Source organism: Epinephelus fuscoguttatus, linkage group LG22 (genome assembly GCF_011397635.1).
Source record: "Epinephelus fuscoguttatus linkage group LG22, E.fuscoguttatus.final_Chr_v1".
Classification (NCBI taxonomy): Eukaryota; Metazoa; Chordata; class Actinopteri; order Perciformes; family Serranidae; genus Epinephelus; species Epinephelus fuscoguttatus.
This window is the reverse complement of record NC_064773.1, coordinates 14,758,523-14,781,772: the sequence shown is the minus strand read 5'-3', so window position 1 is coordinate 14,781,772 and position 23,250 is coordinate 14,758,523. Positions and strand designations below refer to the sequence as shown.

At 42.0% G+C, this 23,250-nt stretch overlaps 1 protein-coding gene across 3 annotated transcripts in view; it reads left to right on the top strand.

The window, feature by feature from the left end:
* The window catches only part of iqsec3a (IQ motif and Sec7 domain ArfGEF 3a), a 172,675-nt gene that overhangs the window by 18,574 nt on the left and 130,851 nt on the right, over positions 1–23,250 (top strand). For all 3 annotated transcript variants that reach the window (XM_049566223.1, XM_049566225.1, XM_049566224.1), the window contains exon 2: positions 15,667–15,747. In XM_049566223.1, the coding sequence (XP_049422180.1) occupies positions 15,667–15,747 (81 nt within the window). The remainder of the gene's footprint in view (positions 1–15,666; positions 15,748–23,250) is intronic.

Below are 23,250 nucleotides of genomic sequence, written 5' to 3'. Positions count from 1 at the left end.
TGTGTGTGTGTGTGTGTGTGTGTGTGTGCCTTGTGTGTGTGTTACCCACGGCATTTAATAAGCATTTTGGTTTGCCACCTAGTCGATTGTCTTCACATTCAGATGACCATAAAAGATTCTTGCCCTTCCCCTCCACTGTGGTTATATCACCAATGCCCCGTCTGTCAACCCCATGATGCCAGGATTACATCATCAGGTGCACAGTGCCAGGAGGAGGAGCCGATGTCTCTCTCGGTGATGTCACTGTTTCAACTTAGAGCACATCCTCAAAGAAGCAAATGAGATAAGCAGGACAGGAAGCCAGAATGAGTCATACGTGTGTGGGAACTGGAGTAAAGATGTCATATACGTGGATGATGTGCTGGAAAATATGCTCTTTTTTTCTTTTTGGTCATGTCTCCCCCATCATCTGCCTACCTCCTTGTGCATCAAGGAATACCATCATTCACAAATTCATGTTCTGTGCCCCCCCTCACGTCTAAATGAAAATAATTTTCTTCAGCACAAAATGTATAGCCACTGTTGCCGGTCTGGTTGATGGGATTTTCCTCATCAGCCCGAGCCCTGGCTGATATGACAACCATGTCAGTTTGATAGCTGTCAAGCATCAGCGTGAAGCATGGGAAATATCCATGAAATTTGACCCACTGCCAAGTCTTCAGCAGATGGCCCTGCAGCAACACAGTGTAGTGTTGATGCTCGATATGAGCTGCTGAAACTGCTCAATAGTGGAGGCACCAGCTGGAGAGAAAACACTAGGAAAAACTGCTGCTTTCATAAATTAGTCACTGCTGTTGGGATCCCTTCTTTTCCTTTTTTTTCTTCTGCTACTAGATAAAATCGATCCTAAAGTTAGGTTTTACAACACAGTGGCAAACTTTTTCACCACTCCTGTTGTGGAGTCGTTGTAAAAATGTTTGTCTGAAGTGGGATTTATACTTTTGCACTGAATTGATGCCGCACCTACAGCGTAAGCTCTGCATCGCTGTAGAGCTTTCACCGTACCCTATGCCGTAGCCTGACGTCGACGCAGACCTCCTGTCTATTTTTGTGAGCTGAAACCATTTCCCTTAGTGGAAACAAAACTTTTATTTACTTTTATTTCACGGATAATAAACAATAAATTGTGAAGACAATAAAGCCACCACAAAATAGCATTTTAAGTCTTGTGTGTGATTTATCCTGATTTCATATGAGCAAATGAAATCGCTGCTAGTAGCTAGGCTAATTTATACGTTGTAAAATGCCATAGGCTTGTGCTAATAATGTTAGCATGTTGTATTTGTTTGGAAAACGAGCTTAGTATAAGACAGTTGTTTGGTCGGTGAACCTTGTGAGTTGTAATGGAGCCAAATTTTGCAGTGTTACCTTTGTTAAATGTTGCTGTTGTCCCTGGCTTCATATGAGTAGAGGAAAAGTCTGCTAGCCTCTAAGCTAAGTTATACAATGTAAGCTGCCATCGGCTTGTGCTAATAACGTTAGCATGTTATATTTGTTTGGAAAACGTGTTTAGTATAAGATAAGTGTTTGTCTGTGAATGCTGCGAGTTATAGTGAAGCTGATTTGTGTATTTATGTTAAGAATTGTCTCTATTAAGCCATGTTTAATGTATGTTTAATGTGTGTTTTGACTAAACTTTACAGCACTTCACAAAAGCCCCACCACCGACTAGTGTTTTGGAGGTGTAACTGCAGAGTGACACAGACACACCACTGCACAAAATGCTCACAACGGCCTAGGCCACGTGCATAGGCTACAGCATAGAGCTGAAAAGATAGAGAGTATAAACTATTGTTGGAAACAGAGTATTCAGGACTGTCTGAAGCCTGAGGCATTTTGCTCACTTAAGTCCACGTCATAAGGTAAGGTAAAGCATAATAGGTCCCCTTTAAAGTACAGCATATTTTTATTTCTAGCACAAACTTGTCCAGTAGAAATAAATCCAGCTCAGTGTCAGTTTTGAAACCCTTCAGCTGACGAAGCTCTCTGTGACAAGTGAGCACCAGGAAGTGCTTCACTCCTGTTCTTCCCCCCGAGCTCAGCTCTCTCTCCCTCTCTGCATGTTTTGCCTCCTCCGTCAAACGCTCCTCTTTTAAGTTTTATTGAAGGGGGACCAACAGTTGGGAGTTGAGTTGAAGAAGAGTTTATAATGTTGAAAGCCTAGAAAGAATTTTCCTCCTTTGATTTTTAGGGGAGGGTGACATCAAAACTTGACATTTGTCGTTGATTTTTTAGATTGTGCATAATTTTCCTCCTACAGAACTCACGTAGCTGATGAAACATCCCAAAATTGATGACACGCTTTTGATATCTGGCCTGGAAAACAGTCAAATTTAGATCTTCAAATGTGTCCGATGCTCTTACAGACATTATCACCCATCCCATTTCCTTCTCTTGGGCTCTGAAGTCAAAGTTGCCACCAGCTTACATGTGAAAACTGTGATCTCAAGAGGTGAAGGCTTGTCTTGTTCAGGCAGACACGATGCAGCGTAAGTGCAGAGCTTGATGGCGAAATGGTTTCATATTTACTCCCAAGTGCCGCAGTGGAATCAAGTAAGCCACAATGAGACGGCGAGTGTGTGAATAAGGCTCAAATGATGCAGCTTTCCTGACACTGGCACCGTCAGGAGTTTTTTAAGGGATCAAATACAAGGACGAAATGTTTTTTTCTTCCTCTTTTGTTCGCCTCCTCTTGGGAAACTGGCCTCGCTCTCTCGTCCATCTCCAGCTCTCTCAGTTTCGCTTGCAGAAGGCAAGTTAAGCCGCTTGGGACGGCCCAAGAGTTCGTGCTGACGTAAACCTTTCAAGGAAGCTTTTTTTAATTCACTCTGTGTGTGTGCGTGCGTGTGTGAAGGAACTAGGGCTTTTTGAGAAGCTGTGTGTTCATGTGAGTGTGTGTGTGGAGGATTGGTGCAGTGCTCCAACAAGAGACGTCTGATTTAGTTCAAGGATTTTTTTTGGCCAGTAATCCACCACACAGTCATGTTTTATACACACTTTTAACCTCACAGAGATACGCACACACCTCCATGAAGTGGTGCACTGTGAGTGTGTGTTGAATTTATTTCCCTCCAAAAGCTCTACCCGCTTTTAGCCCGTAAAACACAGTGATCAACTGGCACTTACAGCGACTGCCAATTCGCCAAATGGAAGTGAAGTATTTCGAAAACAGTGTCTTTTTTTAATTTAACATGATCAAAGTGCTTCTAGTAATTCTGCCATGAGATGAGTTAACTTGTGAAGGGCACAATATACAGTCTCACCGGAATTACATTGCTAGGCAACGCCTTGTGTCCATGTTTACTTCCTGTCAGTTGATGTCATTATACACAACAGAACAAGAACAGGAAGTACAAAGGGACCCTATTTTAGAGTATTTATGTTGTCAATTTTGAAACGGTCTATGGACTGAATCACTATGCTTGTTTCAAAACCCCTGTGTCACTTACATAAAATAAATAGACACTGAGCAAACGCTGCCTCAGTTGGTTAGTTTAAAAAAGTCTCACCAAAAAAAAAGTCGGCTGTTCTCATGCACAGTTTGTACATTAGTACCCACATGGGCCCTACATACAACATACGAACTTTGAGCCATTTTAAGATACAGTGTCGTCATGTTTCTTTTCCTAGACCGTAACTTTACGTTCAGTTTGTAATGTCATTCATGTTGGCCAGTTTGTAAGATATCATACAAACCATTGTGTGTGCATGTTTGAAGGACGTCAGGAACTGTTGTGTAAGTAACCACTGAAAAAACAATATCAGCGTAAGTGTATGTCATTAGTATATTTTCACTTTTTAACCTTGCTGATAGACAGTGCATTCTGACAGGGAACTGAAGCCATTTTCTCAAAGCAACCAGACTCCATTGACAGAAACAGTAATTATACTTAACCAAACCCTGGAGTTGCTGGTCTGCTGCTGCCTGGATCAGTTAGCGTGTAGTTAAAGTGGTAACAATATTCCAAATATAGTGTACACTGGGTACACTTCAGCTGATACTGATATTGTTTTTGGGTCATTTTAAGCTGCTAAAACACATTTTGCTGCAGCCCCTGTCCACAGCAGTGGGGAAGAATGGGATTGGTTGTTACATTCATTAGATCTCAAGACCTAGAGGGCACTGGTAAAAAATGCTGGTAATGACATTTTCAGAATTGGGGACAGAGGTCACCTAAAGGTTCATTTCAGGAGTAAGACACTTGACATTGAGGTGAGAGGACTTTTAGTGTTATTTACATCAAAATGTGCAACTTTGTAGGCATATGACCACACATAATCTGAGTGGACCCCTCCAATATTGACCCGATCAAACAAAATGGGGGCGCTAGAGAGCTAATTTCTTATCTGGGCCTAACTGCCATATCGATTTTTACTAAACTTGGTAGATATCTAGAACAGGACGCCTCTTTTTTGGGGGGTGGTGGGCCCATTGCTGCAACAAGGGCTAGCCACACCTTTCCCATGTGAATTACTAGTGCGCCCCACTTTTAAGTCAATACAACATATAAACACTTTAACTATCTGAATTTCAATGTGCTACCTCAACTACTAATGTACAATTTTAGCCCACTAACTATCCCACTATTGGCAATGGTACTACTGTACTTTCAATAAAGCAGTCGTACTATCAAATTCACAAAAACTCTGTCTGAATACATTGCTCTTCTTACTGTGCGTTCACACCAAACGCGATGGACGCGATGAACCCCACAAGTTTCCATTCAAAATCAATGTAAATGACGCGATGACACGCGATGTCGCTTTGGGCGCGTTTCAGACGATAAGAGCGATGCGATGAAGCGATGACGCGTCCATCGCCTCATCGCATGTATCACTTGAAGTTGAAAAATTTGAACTTTTCAAGTGACATCGCGTGACGCTGTGCCGCAACATCCAATCAGCATTGATATCCAACCATTCATAAAGAAATTATAAGCAACTAACCAGAGACAGATGGACAGGCGCTCCGCCACTGGGATGGAGCGCCTGTAGTTGGTGTCCAGGCGGGAGATCCTCGCACCAATACGGGTCAACAGGTCCTCAAACTGGGCCAGTGTCAGCCTGAAGTACCGCTGGAAACGAGCTCTTGCAGCAGGTGATGATATTCACCCAGCTGTGTGCGTTTCTGGAGGATATTGTGAACCCAGACACGGCGGCGGTTTGGGTCTCCGATCCAAATCAGATGTCCACAACCGATAAAGAGCAGCTACGGTAGTTAACTCAGCCATGGTTGATGAGAAAATAGCGGGAGGTGAAGAAAATTGCGGGAGGAGGGCTGCGTCATCGCGATTGAAGCGACGAAGCGATGATCAAAAAGGTGACATTTGTGATCAAGCGACGCAATACTCGCGTTACGGGCGATGACAACGCATCCGTTGTGTTTGGTGTGAACGCACGGTTAATGGGTTCAGTTGACTATTTAAGCTGCAATTTCCTATCACCTGTATCCCAAACACACACCATGTGAAACTGTGCGTAGGCAACTGTGCACTCAATGGGTATGGGCTAGTGTTTATAATAAACAGTTATACTATAAAAAAGTCTGAGGGATGAGCTGTAGTTTAGTTTTTTCTTAGCTAGGCCACAACATGTGGTTGTTAGCTTAGTCACTAGCAAAAAAATTGTAGTCGGGGATGCTTGTCACTTTCTCTTAGAGGCTGGTTTGTTTTGTTCTTCATAATGTTATATAAGGATGAAAAATGCACATACAGGATTGATTTTTCCTGTTTTCCTGCTTCCAATTTTTATTTGTCCCCATTAAAATAACACAGAGACAGCCAACCTGATTGTATGTGACAAGCCCATGATGGGGATGGATGTTAGAGGATGTATTTGACAGTCCATTTCTTTTGAACAGAATAAGCTCAAGGCGAGTAAGATCACTCCATTCCTACTTGACATTTTAGGCTTCTGTTACACACTGAAAGGGAACCTATTTCGGATACAGTCTTTTAGGGGTTCAAATCAAAGTAAAAAGTGTGACGAACAACCCCGTTCTCCCCCACATTGCTTAGCTGGCTTGTTCTTCAGCTTGGGGTGTGTGTGTGTGTGTGTGTGTGTGTGTGTGTGTGTGTGTGTGTTTTGTGCTACTGATTTAGCTTCTAATGGGAGTCAGATGCTGCACAGCCGCTCGTTCTCTGGCTCAGAGCTTATGTATGTGACTGTGTTGTCCTAACGAGAGTCCGTGGCTTTGCAGCAGCTCGATTGTTGTTTCAGCTCCCTCAGTGGACACACCCCCAGCATCTCAGAGCAGAGACTACAGCTTATTTTGAAACCTAATATTATATACTCGGTGATCATTCAAATTTAGCTGGGTGGTTAACAACACATTTTACGGTGGTGTGACACATATTTATTTTTGCTTTACCCCAACTTTAATAGAAAGATTTATTTTTAACCCACCTCACTCTTGATGTGACTTTGACCTTGACTCTAAAATACATTTATTCCAAAATGCTGGAATGAAAACAAACATAGAAATGATAGTAAACACAGAAATAATTCATTTTTAAGCAAGCAGCCATGAAACCTTAAAATGCCTCAGCTGCACCACTTGTGTTAATGTGTTTGCCTCCTCCAAGGTCAACAGTGTTTGTATTTACCATGTTTGGCCTTGAGGGGCAGACTCTAAAACTGCATAATATGTTATTTCAATGAGCGAACATGTTCACAGCTATTTTTTTTACTTGGCTGGAAAGGAAATGGTCTGTGAAAACTAATCCGTCAATTATTGCGAGCTTTGATCCCTCCCCTCTCTCTCTCCCCCGCGCTTCAAATTGTATCACTTGAGTGTGCACAGATCTTTTTCTGCCTTGAGCCGAGTTGAATCAGCCGGAGAGCTATTGACACAGCAAAGCCGAATTCAACACAAGGAGGAGCGCATCGACAAACACATTAGACACGAGATGTTAAAACAAAATACAATGAAACCATGGTGTGCAGATTACACCCTCCCTCAAACAGACCCAGTGTGTGGAAGAGCTTATAAAAGCTTATAGATTTTTTATAGGTGGTATTAGTGAGCTTAGGCCATGAGGGGAACTGAGTCAGTGGTGTGGAAGATCAGAAAGCAGGTCATGCGAGTTCAGTTTAATCTTCAGCGCCCACATTGATCAAACAGTTCGAGGGAGGCGTGTGTGTGTGTGTGTGTGTGCGCGCGCTTCAGACTGGAGGCGAGGGTTTGTAGTTTTGCAAATTTTCTGGAGAGGAATTCATGTTGATGTCGAAGTAATACTGAACATGGGAGCGTGTGGATTGACGTCACAATAATACAGAGATTAATTAGTAAATGATAGCGTCTAGTCTTAACAGGTTGACGATGTGTAACATGATGGTTGACTCTTTATGCAGTTTTGTTCGTGCTATCTCTGCGGCGCAGCTGTGCCATTTAAAAGGTCCCTTCATAAACCACAAATTGTTATACAACGCTTGCAAGCTGTTTTTGAGTGGAGAGATGGAGGTGATAGTAAAAGTGAGCGAGGAGAAAAATAATGGAGGGAAAATTGTGAGGAGCCAGAGATCAAAGCGGAACGAGACGGATGGTTAAGATGAATCAAAATGAAGGTGCTTTAAAAAGATAAAAAGAGTTCACGCTCTTTCCATCCCATAATACTTCCCTGTGAGGTTTTTTTCTCAAATACGGTGAAATCAGTCATTCAGATATGAACTATTTTATTTATATTTTATTGTCGCAGTTTGGGTTGAGAGTGGATCTATGTCAGTTTTGTCTGTGCATCTGTCTCATCATCAGAAGCAACTAACCCCGCTGCATGCTTCACCTTCTCTTCAATAATACCCATTGATTAAATTCAAATGAGCTCGGCTTTTTTTCCCCAACGCCGTTGTCAAGAAAAGGACGACTCAGCTGGTTTGGAGTGTCTGAGATTATGCCGTCTTTATTCATACATATGTATATCGGTCAGCTCACAAGCTCAGAGGCAAGTGGGAGCACAGATTTGAAACTGCAGTAGGAGGATGCGGCAGAACCAGTGTTAAGATCATCATAAACTTTTATTTAATACATATAAAGTAAAGTTTTGATAATAAAGACTTAAGGTAAGACTAGCAGGAACAGCTCATTGGCTTTCATGTTCTAAAAGCTGGAGGGGAAACAATGAATGATCACCAAAGTAGTGGCTATTTTCTATATTTTGGCACAGCTAGTGAAAGCTTTTAGCTTTCTTTTAAAAATATTAAGCGAAATGGCTTTCCCGATATCTATCGGTAGTGTGTTCCACAGCTTTGGGAAGTAATTGATAGAGGCTGCATCCCCAGTTTTCTTTTGGCAGTGACTGGGACCTCCAATAAACCAGCAGCAGATGATCCCGGTGTTTCTAAGGGCGGATAGTTATCAATCTTGGTCCCGTCACATTTGGGGCTTTGTATAGAAGGACTGTATACAACTTGTCAGTGATGTTGGCGTCCGACACTGACGCAAAGAGGCACCCATCGTGGCAGTAAGATACGCATCAGGCTGTGGCAGTTTGTAATGCCTCCAGCAAGTACCGTTGCAGAGCAAGAAAGTCTGTATAGGGAAACTGGGAGGGGTGTTGGATGGGTCAAACAAACCCTGGACTTTCACCTGAAAGCAAAGTTGCAAATCCAAGGATGGCGAAGGAATGACTGGCTCGTACTTGTTGCCTTTGTTGGTTGGATCTGTTGGGTTTGGATAAGAGGGGTGGGATTGGTGAGGGTTAGGGTAAGAATGTCAGGATAAGCCAATCAGAGGCAGAGTAAGGTGGGCCATTCTTCGCTATCCGAGGATTTGCACCCAGGAGCCTGCTGTATGTTTCTTGTGTGAACTGTAAACCAAACCATGATGTATTTTCTAAACCTAACCATATGCTTTTTTGCCTTAACATAACCACAGACTTTTGCTGCGTACGCTCCAGGAAATAAACCTTAAGAATGTTTTACCAGCATTGCAAGTTTATTCTGTAGAAGACTGTACTCTTGCAGCAAGTTGAACCTACATATTTCCTTTGAAAACAGAAGTTTATTTTGAGAAGACACAATTCATGTAACAAGCATAGATTGACAAGCTGTCCTTGGACATCCAAAACAGATGCAGGAGGATGCATAGCCCTTCATATTTACATGTGTAGATCCACTGACGAAGCAGCAGTATTTGAGATGGTGGGATGAGAAGGTGCTGAATTGGTACAGGAAGCCAGTGCAGAGCAGCTAACATTGTGTTCTGTAATGATGTCACCAAGGGCAGCATGTGTTGTGAGAATAAGGCAACTTCAAAGTTGAGGTCATGTTCCTCACACACATGACCTCCAAGATCTCATGACAGTGGTATTCACCTAGCCTGGTTCCAGACCATAGACCCCGCCCACTCAACTGAGTAGGCTTGCATTACTGGTCTGGCATACTTGAATGAATTTGCGATTTATCTTGTCCAAACGATGGACGGACCAGTAAATGCCGGGGGTCTAGCGATTAGCCAATCAGCGCCACGCTGATGTCAAGCTGTACGCCGGTGGGTAACTGGTGAGGATAGCAACAATGGCGACCACTACAGATCCTACAGACCACATTAACAATGCTATCGAGGTATTTCGCCACTACTCGCGTTAATGAAGGACCAAATTAAGGAAGCTGCTAAACTGGATTTAACGGCGATGCAGCTGGGCGTGCACGGCGACGGAGACATTTTAAACGGGTAATGCTCGCTTGTTTTCGGCACCCCCGAGGCATGGATACTAATGACGTGACATTCTGGGTGAGTCGTTGATTTCTACTGATTGGTTAGGGAAAAAATCAAATTCCCTCCCCCTTGTAAATCGCCTTCAATGGAAGCCATGTCAGACTGAAGGTTCTGGGAGCTTCAGTCTGACTCAGGCTAGTATCCACCTTCTTATCTGAGTCTTGGAGAGAATGACTATGAATAAGCATATTTCATGTCAGGGTGCTGAAACCCTGACTGTGATTCACAGACATCATTAGGTTTGTGTTTGTTTGCTGTCATTTTCAGCAGGTAAATAAAGTTACAGCAGTGTTAATGTGACACAATTGATTAGTCTTTTAACCTAGATGTTTTTATATGTTGTACTGCAGTATATACATGCTTTATCTGCGTGAACAAGTGGCTCTGCTGTTTCCAATGCTCACTCTAATCTGTGTCCCCTCAGAGACTGCCTGTGTTCTCGACCTATTAAAAACGGCCACAGCGGTGTCATGGTCGTTAAAGCGAACACAATTAGAGGAGCCATTAACAATGGGAATTAATTTGCTGTCATACCCTCCTTGTACTGTCTGCTGTTGTTGCTGTCAAACCCCCCCCCCAACCTCCCTTTTAGGCGTGCTCTCTGTGGTTCTGTCTCCGTCCTTACAGAGCTGGACAAGGAGAGACCTTTAGGATCAACCTTTAGAGTCTGCCTAACCTAAAAATTCTAATTCTTTTCAGAGGACCTTGTGTATGGTGTGATAAACTTTTGCACTTCACAGAAGAAAACAGATTGAAGTGCTCTTGAGGCGAACCGGCGGCCTTGCCTTTGAAAGAGGTATATAAGAAGACACAGAGGTCTCCTTGTTTTCTCTGTCCTCTCCCAGGAGACAGACGGGAGGGGAAGTTGAAAGAGACGAGGGCAGGCAGATCGCCTACAGGGCAGGAGATCAAAAAGCGAAAGAGGGACGATAAGGGATTGAGAGGTGGTAACTGCTGGGAATATGGGCTTTGCTTTCTCATCTTTAAGTCTCACCTCTCTCCTCTCTGTCCTCCGTGTCCCCCATCCAGGGATAAGGACACGGCATATGGAAAGCTCTTTTTACTGGCTACATCCTCTGGCAGCAAGAGTAATTGAGCAAATAGCTCTCTTGCACAACACACCGTGCCTGTAGGACCTGAAAAAAGGGGGGATGGGGAGTCGTAGAGAGTGATGGAAAATCAGTGTAAAAGGGACAAAGGCAGAGGAGAAGAGCGGGGGGGAAGGGATGATACCGGAGAGCGAGATGGATGAAGCCAGAAAATGAAGAATGTGAGGCAGCGTCCAGGTTGAAATAGAGGGCATACTGATGAAGGCAGGAAAGTGAAGGCACTCACTGCTTTCTCACATGCGCATTAAAATTTTATATCCTTGCTCTTTCCTCTCTACATTTCAGTATCATCCGCACTTCTGACTATCTACAGCACGTTCCAGTAGAATACGGAAACGTCTTTAAAAATGCTTTGAAGCTGCCACATTTCCTGTAAATCTCCTTCTGCTGAAATGTGAGAACATGTTTTTTAAACATTGCGATTAGTTTTGCAGAAATGTTGTGATTCCTAGGACGAAACTTTTGGGTAAAGTATTTTATAGCTTGGCTGGAAGGTACGAAACAGTGACAGGAAGGATAGGGATAAGATATATGGACATGACCTCAATCAATTTGATGACCTCTATAGACCCTTTTAGGGCTAACATCACAATGACGTCATTTTGTTAGCTGGAGGCAAACAGGACTCTCCACCACAGGGCTGTAGGCTACATAGGAGTCTTAAAATGTTGTCTTGTTGTGTTATTATTGTGCCAAATTGGAAGGAGTCATGGCTCAAAACTTAGATTTTATCACATACCAGTCACCACTGCCTTTCAACAAAAACAAAGACAACTAGGGTTTAATACGATAAGACGAACTGACTGGACGGAGGCGATCTCAGAGAGTACAGTGCTGTGGATAACCGAATGATACATTCCAACAGTGTTACGAATTTATGAACTGTCCGGTTTGTACCTCGGAATGAGTATTTCCTGAATGCACCACTCACATCATCTTCCTCCACTGTCTAAAACAAGCTAGCAGAACTTGCTAGCTAGAGCTGGCTGATGTCGATGGAGAATTGTTTTGCCTCCAGCTAAGCCCTGCCCACCAATAAACATCATACTGTTTACAAACTATAGACTAAAGGGTCTATACTGCCTGTTGCATGCCACCAACATTGACCCACCAACACTTTAGCCAACATGATGCTAGAATAAACAGCAGGGTTTTCCCGACTATTAGCAGCCCTTTTTTCTCTCTACACCTCTTCCTACTATCGCAAGTGTGAAGAAAAAACACTACATCAGGGATGACACAGTGTATCTACTGGTAGCCTGCAGTTGCACTTTTGGGGTGGAGGATGCACAGTCCTTATAATCATTAGTTTGCCACTTTCTGGCCATGAGCCAAAAGTCTGACCTTTGTAGTTTTACCCTCCAACAACTTTATTCTCCACTCTGTAAATCCATCAGCAACCTGCCTGGCTCCCAGGCCGTCTGTCCCCGGGAGCCAACTGCAGCACATGGGCCAGATTATGGAGGTAACTGCAGTATTCCTTGACCTTTGTTGAGCTTGTCTATTAGTGGAAAGAGGCATCATTTGGTTTTGTATTAACTCTCCAACTGAGTAATTTTGGGCTTCTCCTGTAAAACTGATCATCTGTTTCTTTATAATCTAACATTTCATAGCTAAAACCATTAATCAGTTTACCATTAAAATAATTGGAAGCCCTTTTGCTGTGGAAAACTTGGATGCAAATCTTTGTTTGGACTTTGTTTCACTGCATCAAGGTTAAGAAAAACTTTCCACAAGCCAGCCTTTTTTCTTCAACATCTCTGTGTCTGTCCATGGTGCTGACACATTCAGTCTGTGTCTTTCTCTGTGGTGCTGAAACCATGAAGCGCCGTCTCTTTGTGTCTGTCTGTCACCATGGTGATGAAACATTCAAACTCTCGAACTCTCCGTCTCTGTCTTTCTCTTTATATCATCTTTCAGATCAACTGAACACAGACAAACACATCAAAAGCAGAACAACGCACATTAACTGTGGCCTTTCACTTCAACTGCATCTTTCATTCATTTAGTCCCCCGAATTCCATCTGTCACAAACTGAGAAACTCAAACGCATGGCGCTTCACATTGATATTATCTAGTTAAAAGGTGACCTGTGGAGTTTTCTTGTGAATAAACAAAGTTATTTTTACATTTACTGGCTCCCATCAAAACACAATGGGTCTATTGCAAGGTCCTTTTTGTATCCTTATCTTAATTTTTTTTTGTTGTTGTGAGCCAGGTGAATTTCACCTGTTCATGAGGATGTTATTGTGTGAGATTTCATTATTAGCAACATCAGCACCTATAAAACTGCCATATAAAGCTGGTTTCACTCTAATTGTTGGTGTGATTTACTCACAAGATTGTTAGACTTTCACACTGCAGAGCCCCTAGTCCTAGTTTTAGAAATCAGCACACAGAAACAAAGCAAGTTTATTGTAAATACTTGAAGTTTTTTAAAGTAATTTCTACATTCAGGTGCATTTTAGTGCAGGGAATGAAACAGCTCGTCACATTACTGTAAATATGAACTGTAACTAATTAGTAGCTAGGTTGCCAGACATCAATAATCTGAAGTTGGCTCATAAAAAGGAAGCACTGAATCACCTTTCCATAGCATTTAGAGTATTAAAGCAACTATTATCGTGACTGTCACTCAGGGTGTTTTCACACTTGGTCCTTTTCAGCCCTCTAATTGGACTCAGAGTGGTGACTCAGCATTTTTTGTGCATATGTAAACACAGAATTTGGACCCTTCTGAAGCAACCCGTACTCAGACCATCTTACGGAGGTGGTCTGAGTACAGTTCGCTTCAAGTCCGCAGTGCGGTTCGCTTTGCTCTTTGCTATTGTATTTAGCCCTCTAGATCACATGCTGTTGCAATGGGACGCTTGAAAAAACAGACAAAACCACGTCGGCCTGTAACGCTTGCAAGGACACAGGACAAGGAGTAGTTTGGTTCATGGAAGACACTGCAGGTCTCTATGTGTGGAATGTAGAATACATCAAATGGCAACAGTCTACAGCACAGAAACGCGAAGGATTACCTCCAAAGTTCATTTGAAAGCGAGGGGCTTCATAACCGCACTGCAGTGCCACGTCAAAGTAAAAATAAAACTATGTCAATATATATTATAGGCTATAGTGTGAACAACAAGAGGACTGAGGCCCCATCAGAGCTGAAGTTGACCAGAAAGATAAGAGTCCTGACAATGTGAACACAAAGGAACTGAGTCCCTTCTCTGTTGGTCCACTTTTTGGTACACTTTCAGAGGACTGAGTTCGGTTTGTTTTAAAAGGACTATATGTGAAAACACCCTTAGATACTTCCACATCGTTTCACTCAGTTGGAACCGTCTTAAGCAAAAACGACCATTGAGAAGAAAAGACACACATTTTGCAGGCTGCAGTTGTAAGGGTCTCTGGGAGATCACACAAGAAGGCTGATAAAACCAGAAGACCTGAGCCAGAAAGAGTCAGAAGACAAACAATGGGTCAAACAGGCTGCTGCAGCCATGAGGCAGAGTACACAATGCTGACTGTGGAGTTTAAATATACTGGGCTGATGACTAATGTGAAGCAGGTGTGCAGGGAGGAGACTGCTCAGGTGATGAGCTAGAAGGAGAAATACACTGAGGACAACTGGTGGGCAGGTGAGGAATGACGGGATCTAAAATTGTCAGGGGTCAGCTCAGGATGGACCCAAATGCAGAGCAGCAGGCAGGTTGAGGTTTTAACGGAAAGTGAGCTTGAACACCTCAGTCAGGCCCAGCAGCCCCTCCCCCCACCACTTCACCACCTGGAAAAAGGAGGCTCACACCTACAAAGAGGAGGCGGACATCAAACCTGACCCTCCCAGGTTCATGCCAGCCAGGAACCCTGGACCATTGTTTGTGTGTCACTAAAAATGACTCGGCTTTAATTGGCACAAAGATGATGTTGAGAAGGGGTCGGCAGTTTAGGCAACAAACTACTTGGTTATAGTCAGGAAAAGATTGTGGATTTCGCTTGTTTGTTGTTCTCCAACACCATTTTCCTGGGTCGAAGTCCAGTTTAGGCAACAGAACTACTTGGTTAGGTTAGGAAAAGATCGTAGGTGTTGCTCAAAAATCTCTCCGCTTTGAGTGGCACAAACGAAGCCAGAGAGGTGGCCGTGTGTCGTTAGAAAACACTTGGGTTTGAGTGGCACAAATATGGCAGTAAGAAGGGGTCAGCAGTTAGGTTAAGGCAACAAAACCACTTGGGTATGGTCAGGAAAAGATTGTGGATTTTGATAAAAAAAAAACCACTCTGCTTTGAGTGGCACAAACGCCACTTGGTCGTTGGTCTCAACCACCACTTTCCTGGGTCCAAGTCCTATTTAGGCAACAAAACTACTTGGCTATGATTAGGAAGAGACTGTGGTTTATGTTGTTCACATGAAGCAACTCACGTAAGGGGTTATCGGTAAAGTTAAGGCATCAGAACTCCTTGGTTACAGTTAGGAAAAGACATCTGGGTTTGAGTGGCACAAACACAGCAACCAATGTTGTTTGATGGTGTCAAACACTGCTCGCCTGGGCTAAAGTTGGGTGTTTGTTGGACCTATTCACCACCCGTTCACCCTAACTTTCACCCACTTTCACATTCTTCACAAACTATGTCTGTTGCTTTGAGTGCATAATAATGACCCAGGTGGGTTTACATTGGAGTTGGTGGAAAGTCCGGTGCTTCTCAGGCAGACACTAAACTCTTCTGAAGTGGAATATTTTCAGGCTCTGGAGGTGAAACCAGGCTGAACACCACAAGAAAGAATTAAACTTTTAGTATGACATCCATTTTGATCTTTTATATTAATTCCTGTTTCTCCTCTTCTTCACACAGCAACCAAACAGTGCTTCACCAGTTCTGCTGCCCCGCCCCAGAGGCCCCCGAGGGGGAGACCTCTACTGCCTGTGTCCCCAGGTAAGACGACTGCATCCTTGAAACATCTGCACAAATATTTTTGTTTTTTTTACTTCTTTATTTACTTTGAATAATTTTAAGTTTTGTTTTCTGTATATTTAATTGCAGCCACGTATCATGCATCCTGTTAGTAGCGGTGCTGCAGTAGCTACTTTAGGCAACACAACTACCCCAGCAGTGTTTTCTAAGTTGAAGTGGTTATAAAGGCTTCAGATTCTTCCGGAAACTATCTGAAATTCTGCCCCTCCGTGATCACAATGAGTCAGTCACATCAGCTTGGGTTTTGGGTCTTGTTGAGGCTGCAAGATTTTTTTCCTGACCACGTCTAGAGACACTGAGGATTTGTTATTTGTCAGTATTTGTCAGACGACTGAGATAAACCCACACAGTAGTAAAATCCAACTCAAATAAATCAAGATCCCATTTCCTGGACAAGTCCTTGGTGAAGCAGTCTGTCTGATAATTGAATAATTTGAAAAGTATTACATTGAGTTTAGCAAGGAAAGCCGGATGATAATGCTGTTATCTTTTTATGTCAGATTGGCACATGACAGTGATAGAGCTGATGCTTCCAGCTGGAAACCCAACACTCCAAAAAGTTTTTTGTATTTCAATCAAAGTTTCTGAAGTCAGACAATTTAAAAGCTCTGTCCTGGGGAATAGGAAAAACAGACCAGCTAATAATTGGCTGCTGTACGACAACTTTGAGGGGTATGATAATTAATATTTAGTGTTGAATGGACCGACTGGAAAATATAGAATTAGATAAGCAAGTACAAAAAGAAATAATAGTCGCCTTTGACAAGGTATTATCTCGCCCCTTTCAAGCAGAATTGACAGCACAAAAAAAATTGTTTGCCTGCTGCTTTTATTTAACGAAGTGCACTCTCCCACCAGAGTTTCGCCGAAAATTAAGGCATTCATCTGGCCAAGGCATCAGTAGCAATTAAGCCATCCGCCCGAAAATGGTTTGTTTTTTGTGGACTGCCAGTTTCACAGGACTGTTTTGCTGCTTTGTATGAGCTTGGCAGAAAATAGCAGATAAGCAAACGCATATTGATGGCGAATCATAGCCCCCACGGTGCCGGAAATAATAAGTGGCAGAAGGCTGCAGTCCAACATGCACAGGCAGAATCACACTTTAAACACTTCAGAGGACTGTGATGTATTAAATCAAGCACACAGATAGGCTGAAGGACAGAGAAGTGTAGGAGGGAAGGGAGACAAGTGAACTCTTATTATTGGCTTTGTTTGCCACTTTAAAAGGTTCTGTATGTATCTTTACCAGTATTAATCAGTTTTTATTGCATATGGGTGAAGAGCTTGGAACATAACTTAAAAACTGAGACCGTCCCTGATTTTTTCCGTTGCCTCTACCATGTGGACTGACACAATGTGAAGGAATCAGGCCAGATTTTTACTGTAAAATCCAAAGGATGTGGCGTCATGTGTGTTCGGAAGTGCCTTGCCTCTCTTCAGCTCCGTTAGCTAAGAAATGGAGTCCGCTAACGTCAACAAACGATTAGTACCCACCACAACACAAGAGTCAACACATGCTATTTCTGTTATGTAATTTTACAATGGCGGCCCAGTGAAGAAGGACCTTCGCAGGGCACTCTGTAGTAACTTGAATTCAGCCACAGTGCCAGGGGTCTGATCCCGGACTGCCCTCTTGACCGCTGGATCAGTAAACTTTGCTGTTTCCACTGACCACCAGGCTACTGTGACACCCCGGACTGGGGTTTGCACCAGTCCCCCAGGAAAGCGTTTTAGCCTTGCTCGTCTCGGGGTATTGGTAAAAAATCCCACCTGGCCCGCAGAAGCATTTTCTCCATAGTCCACCACTGTAAAAGAGACGTCTGTAAAACTGCAAGAATTCGTGGGTTGGGCCAGCAAGAGAAACACTACTGCGTATATTTAGTGGGCCACATACCACGAAAGTATACCCAGAGGCTAGAAATGTTTTGTCGCGTATGCGCCAGGTGAGCAGTTTCACTGGAGTGAATAGGCGTCATCTTGGCATTCAGTATGGGAATTATTGTACATCTATGGTTTGCTGTAACAAGCGGTGAGCCAGGTGAGAGTGGACTCAAATGCATGACTCTGAAAACAAGTCGAATGAAATAACACAGTCTTTACTGGTCAAATAGGTCCGGTACACAGACGGTCTATCAGTGGAGGCAAACAAATCTAATAGGGATGGGGCCAAAAAAAACAAGAGAAGGACACAGGGAAACAAAAGGGTGGAATGCTAGACACACAAGGAGCAAAGATGAACTGATTTCAGTTCCCTTCCAGCGCTGACAAGAAATTTTAACGTTAGAGGAAGCACTGATATGTGAAATATATTGTAATATTGTGGGTTTAGCTGGCTGTTGTCAACTAACGTTAGCTTGCTTGCTAACATGGACAAATTACTAGCTAGCTAACTTGGCAAAATAGCAAATGAAATACAGAAACATTGCAGATTGGTATGTTATTGTAAAAATGATTTAAATTTATTTTCCAGCCTTCTGTCAACATGATATCATGTTCTTGTGTTTGGTTTGTCAATGTCCCGGCGGATGCTCAGGTGTTTATTCACAGCTACTGTATGTGTACCAGAGCGCTAGCAACAGAATGCTGACTGAGTTCACGTAATGGCCTCAGATAGCGGTATTACAAATAACAAGGATTTTCTGAAAGTTACATACAGAACCTTTAAACAGCGGAAAGAGCTCTATTAAGGTGTTTCCGATAAATTGTCAGACACTGACTGACTCAAAACCCAAGTATCTGTTGTCACTCCATGCCTCCATTCAGTACATAAAAATTCCAGAGGCAGTTGTTAAAACTGAACAGGAGTGACTTTCATAAAATCAAAGCTGGAGGGGAAATTGGAAAGGTAGAAAATAAAAAGACAAGAATCGATCAAGTTCAACAGCTTGAACTTTGCTAGATCGAAGTCATTTGGTGCTGTTGTGTTTTGGGATTGCTTTGTGCTTAGGGACCATTAGCAAAAGGGACAAACAAAGTGCACAACAGAAGGGTCCTTGCTAACTTGACACCCCCTTCATATCCTGAAAACAACCCCCTCGCCAATCTCTGAAGCAAACCACTTCAAAGCAGGACTCTCTGGGGCCGAGACAGAAAGCAGCTTGTGGTTTTGTCTTTTTTTTTTGTTGTTGTTCTTGTTGCGTCTTATCTCTTTTTCGAAAGCTGTATTCTGTTGATTTCTGTATTTCCGCATTGTTGTCAGTGATTTGTTGGTCATTTACTCACGTGGCATCACCACATCACATCACAGCGACATAACTCCACATGGCACCCACACCTCATTGCATCCATTGTCACTCATGTTCACTTCATTCGGGCTTGTCTCTCCACTGTGGTCACGTTAAGTTTGAAAGAGTCATGTATGAATATTACCATGTAACAAAAAGTGTAACTATGCAATGTAAAAAAAAAAAAACAACCATAATGCATTGATGTGTGTACTGTAGGATCTTTCCCATGTTGGAAACTGGTGAGCCTTCTTGTTGACACATGTAATGCATCTGTGTTCATGTGAAAAAAAAAAAAAAAGTTCTTATCATGTTGCATGCTTTGGCTTGGCAGTGATCAGAACATAGCTCCCTGTCTATCTGTGTGTGTGTGTGTGTGTGTGTGTGTTAATGTACGTGTGTGTATGCCAGTGTGTCACGAAGATACACACAGCGTATGTTAGATAATTTACATACTCCAGGAAAACACACGACACTGTGCACAACACCAGATCAGCAGGAAGATCCCTAATGAAAGACTGGCCAAAGACTCACATCACTTAAACCCTCTGAATCCTCATTTTGTTTTGTTTTGTTTGCTTGTTATTTATTTATTTATCTGTATATGAATGCATTGGGGAGAATGTCTTTGTTTCAGGAATATAGATACCATACTGACTGGAAGTTCTAAGCCTTATAGAGGCAAAAAAACAAAACATAGAACAGTAATTTGTCATATATTGTCAGACATTAATTTGCAGTAGCCTACTTGTATTTTGTGAATAATAATGCTCTAATTTTCTCTCACTTGTGGATCTACAGTTTCTGTAAAGGTTAGGGGGATAAAAACAGGAGCCAGAACGTTGTCAACTGCCACAGATTCATTGAGTTGTGCTGTGGTCTAAAACTTGAGCATCGTTTTTCTTTTCTTTCTTTGTTTTTTTTTGTTTGTTTGTTTTTTTTTTTTTTGGACCATGCCACATTTTGACAAATTGGCATGGTTAAAGGTATGCCAAATTAGCTATTAGCAGTAACTGTTTGCACTGCACCAATGGATGTACAGATAACTATCACTCCATCACTGGATTATTTGAAGAAAGACAACCTATTATGTTCATTTCCCAACAAAAGCTTCGAAACACAATTCCACATGCTCTAGCAGGAACATGATCCGCAATCAGAGAGATATAACAACATTAGTAACCGAGATTACAGGTTTCCCTGACGTTAGCATGTAGCTACATGTAGCAGTGTACTTGCAGCTATGAAATGACTGTAACACAGTTTAGTGCTACTTCCTCCTGTTAAAATCACCAATATTCTTGTTTCAACAGGAGTATGATCCGAAATTGGAGAGAAATTAACAATGTCAGCAACCAAGATGACATGATTCCCTAACATTAGCATGCAGCTACATGTAGCAGTGCAGGCTATGTAATGTAAGCACTCAGTAGTGTGCCTGGAGCAGATGAATATTAAATAAATCTTTCGTGAGCTGACATCAGCTTGTTGCCAAAGTAGAAAAAAGTAGAGAATCCAGAATGGTCTGAAGGTTTTTGCTCACAGGGATCACTTTTACATACATTTACCTCATTATTTGACACTGGCCATGTTTAATACGAACATCTGGCATTGTAGTGTTATATTCATGACAGAAAATAATGTGCTGAATTTAAAAATGTGTGTATTGTGTGTTTTTATATTTTATGGAGTTAAAACTCAGAGAAAAAGGAGTGGGATTTTTGACGCAAACTGCTGCAGTCAGGCCCAGATAACATAAACCCTGCTAAATCTACAAAATATAAAAATAAAAGTGAGTGAATTCGGTTGTCCTGTATGATTGAGGGGATCCGCTCGCCACCAAACAAGGTCTGATTAACATAAAAAGGACGACTCATTGCCTCTTTGTGCACTGCCTCCACTTCAGGATGTAATGAAATCTTATTGCACACACTGAACCTGACAGACAAAGTGCAATCATTGATATTTCATTTGCGCCGCTCTTTCTAATGAGAGACATTCAAGCCTCTGAGTCAGCTCAGAAAAGGGCACCGGCATGAGCCTCTACAAGAACTCATTGTGCTAATTTGAAGCCATACTTGCTCTTGGTTTGTATCTGTCTCCACCTGGGGAGCTTTACCTGATCAGTTAGGAAGCCGAAAACAAGCAGGTAATCACTCGGTGTATGTGGGATCATTTAAATGAGCAGAAAGTAGAGAGTTGTGAACTGAAGAGAGAATTGAGAATCCCACTGTCACATATAATGAGGACCCTACGGAGTTTTGGAAACTCACCCTGACAGTCTGGTCACTCTTGTCAGGCTTTAAGGAGGCACCTGAGGTTTTAGGGACGACAGGGGATTTGAATCAGGGTCACCAAGTCAGATCTATAATCAGTCATGGAAGGGGCTGATTGGGCGGGATGGCCGCAGCCTTTCAATTAGCAGTGTGAGCCATCTTCTGCTGCAGTGTGCTAAAACTGCACGCAGGAGTTTGTTGTTACTTTTACAGTTCCGTAGGGGAACTTAGGTTTAACTTTCTGCTCTGCAGCAAAACTGAGAACTGCTGTGGTCAACACACAGGGCCCCAGAAACCTAATAAATGGAAGGGAAGCATTATTAGAATATTCTAGCATGGAGAATGGCACAGCAGAAGAGCTATAAATAATGACACTCAGGAAGATGCCTGGTGGACAAGCTGCAGGTATGATTGTTACTGTTTAAACTGCTGCTGTGTGTTTTTGTGTGTTTACAAGAGTCGGCTTTTTGAATAAAACAAAGCCCCTCCAATCTTTAGGGTCAACAAGAGTACAATAGTTGAACTGAGTATTTTAATCATAGATCCAATCACCGTAACGTCCCGCTAACAACAGTCACTTCTGGTTACACAACTGGCAATTGATTTGAACTGTGGATATATGCGAAATCAGCAAACTTGTTTATTTCTGTTGTCATTTTATGTCCTAACTGTTACCTTTTGAGATATATAGTTAAACATGGTGGACACATCTAGCTGACGTTTCTGCTATGCTTATTTTTGCACTGTGTTGCTTTGCTAACGTCTTTGATAAACCAAATTTATTGGCATGGAAGCTAACCCAGCTGGCACTGGACGTCAATATCTTTTAGATTGGACAGACGTTAAATTTAGGTTGGAATGAAATTCAAGTTAACAATATCTTAAATGTCCAATGACGTTAGAATTTTGGGTTTTGTAGATGTTAATATTATAATGTTTTGCAGATGTTGGGTTGGGCAACTTGAAACCAACAAAACATTAACATCATCTGCATTCTACATCAAATTGACATTCAACATTGTCCAGACATTGAATTTTGGTCACTCGGCATCGCAATCTAAATTCAACCAAATATCAACACCTAAGGACGTTGGTGGTCAGCTGAGAATGTAAACATATTTTACCAATCTAAAAACAAAATCTATATCAGTATGAGTGTATGCTACATATTTCCACCACTTCACCTTACAATTTAATCGTTTGAAACTTGAGCAAATTTGCATGATTTCTTTGAGAAGAAAGAAGAAATTACCCAATAAATTAGCAAGAAATTATTAAGAAGAGAACATTAAAAACAAGAAAATTAGAAAAAAAATAAAGACACAAAGTTAAAAACATGGAAATGACCTTGAAAGAGTGCTTAAAAATTACAACAATTATGTAACATAATTTTGAAATGTTAATAATAATTATAAATAATAATAATAGTAAATTGTTTTTTTCTTTCTTCCCTAGTTTTAAAAAAAATCAAAATCTATTATTGATTAATTCATTTTCCAAAGTTTTGTATTTTTTATTTTTATAGTATTTTTTTTGCAATTTGTGGGACATTTCTTACCAAGTTGCTCATTGCCCTTTTCCCATGTTTCTAAAAGAAATCGCACCAATTTGCTCGGGGTTCAAAGGTTTAAATACTAGTGAAAGGTTTCTGAAAGCAGCACAAGAAAAGTGATGTCACTCCAGGTTTCAAAGAGTTAAACCAATAGACCTTTTTCACAGCAGACATTTTGACTAGTCATCGGAGGAAAAGCACAGGTGAAACTGATAGCATTAACAGTGGCTGAGTTCCAATTAGTGTCCCAGTAAGCTATTCCAGTGTGCCAGCATGCACAATGTCAAAGCCTGTCATGAGTGGAATGCAGCCATCATTGATGCCATTTAATACACCTGTGCTTTTCCTACAATGATGAGGCAAAATGTCTGCTGTGAAAAAGGTCTATTGAGGCAGAGTTAGACCAGTGCTC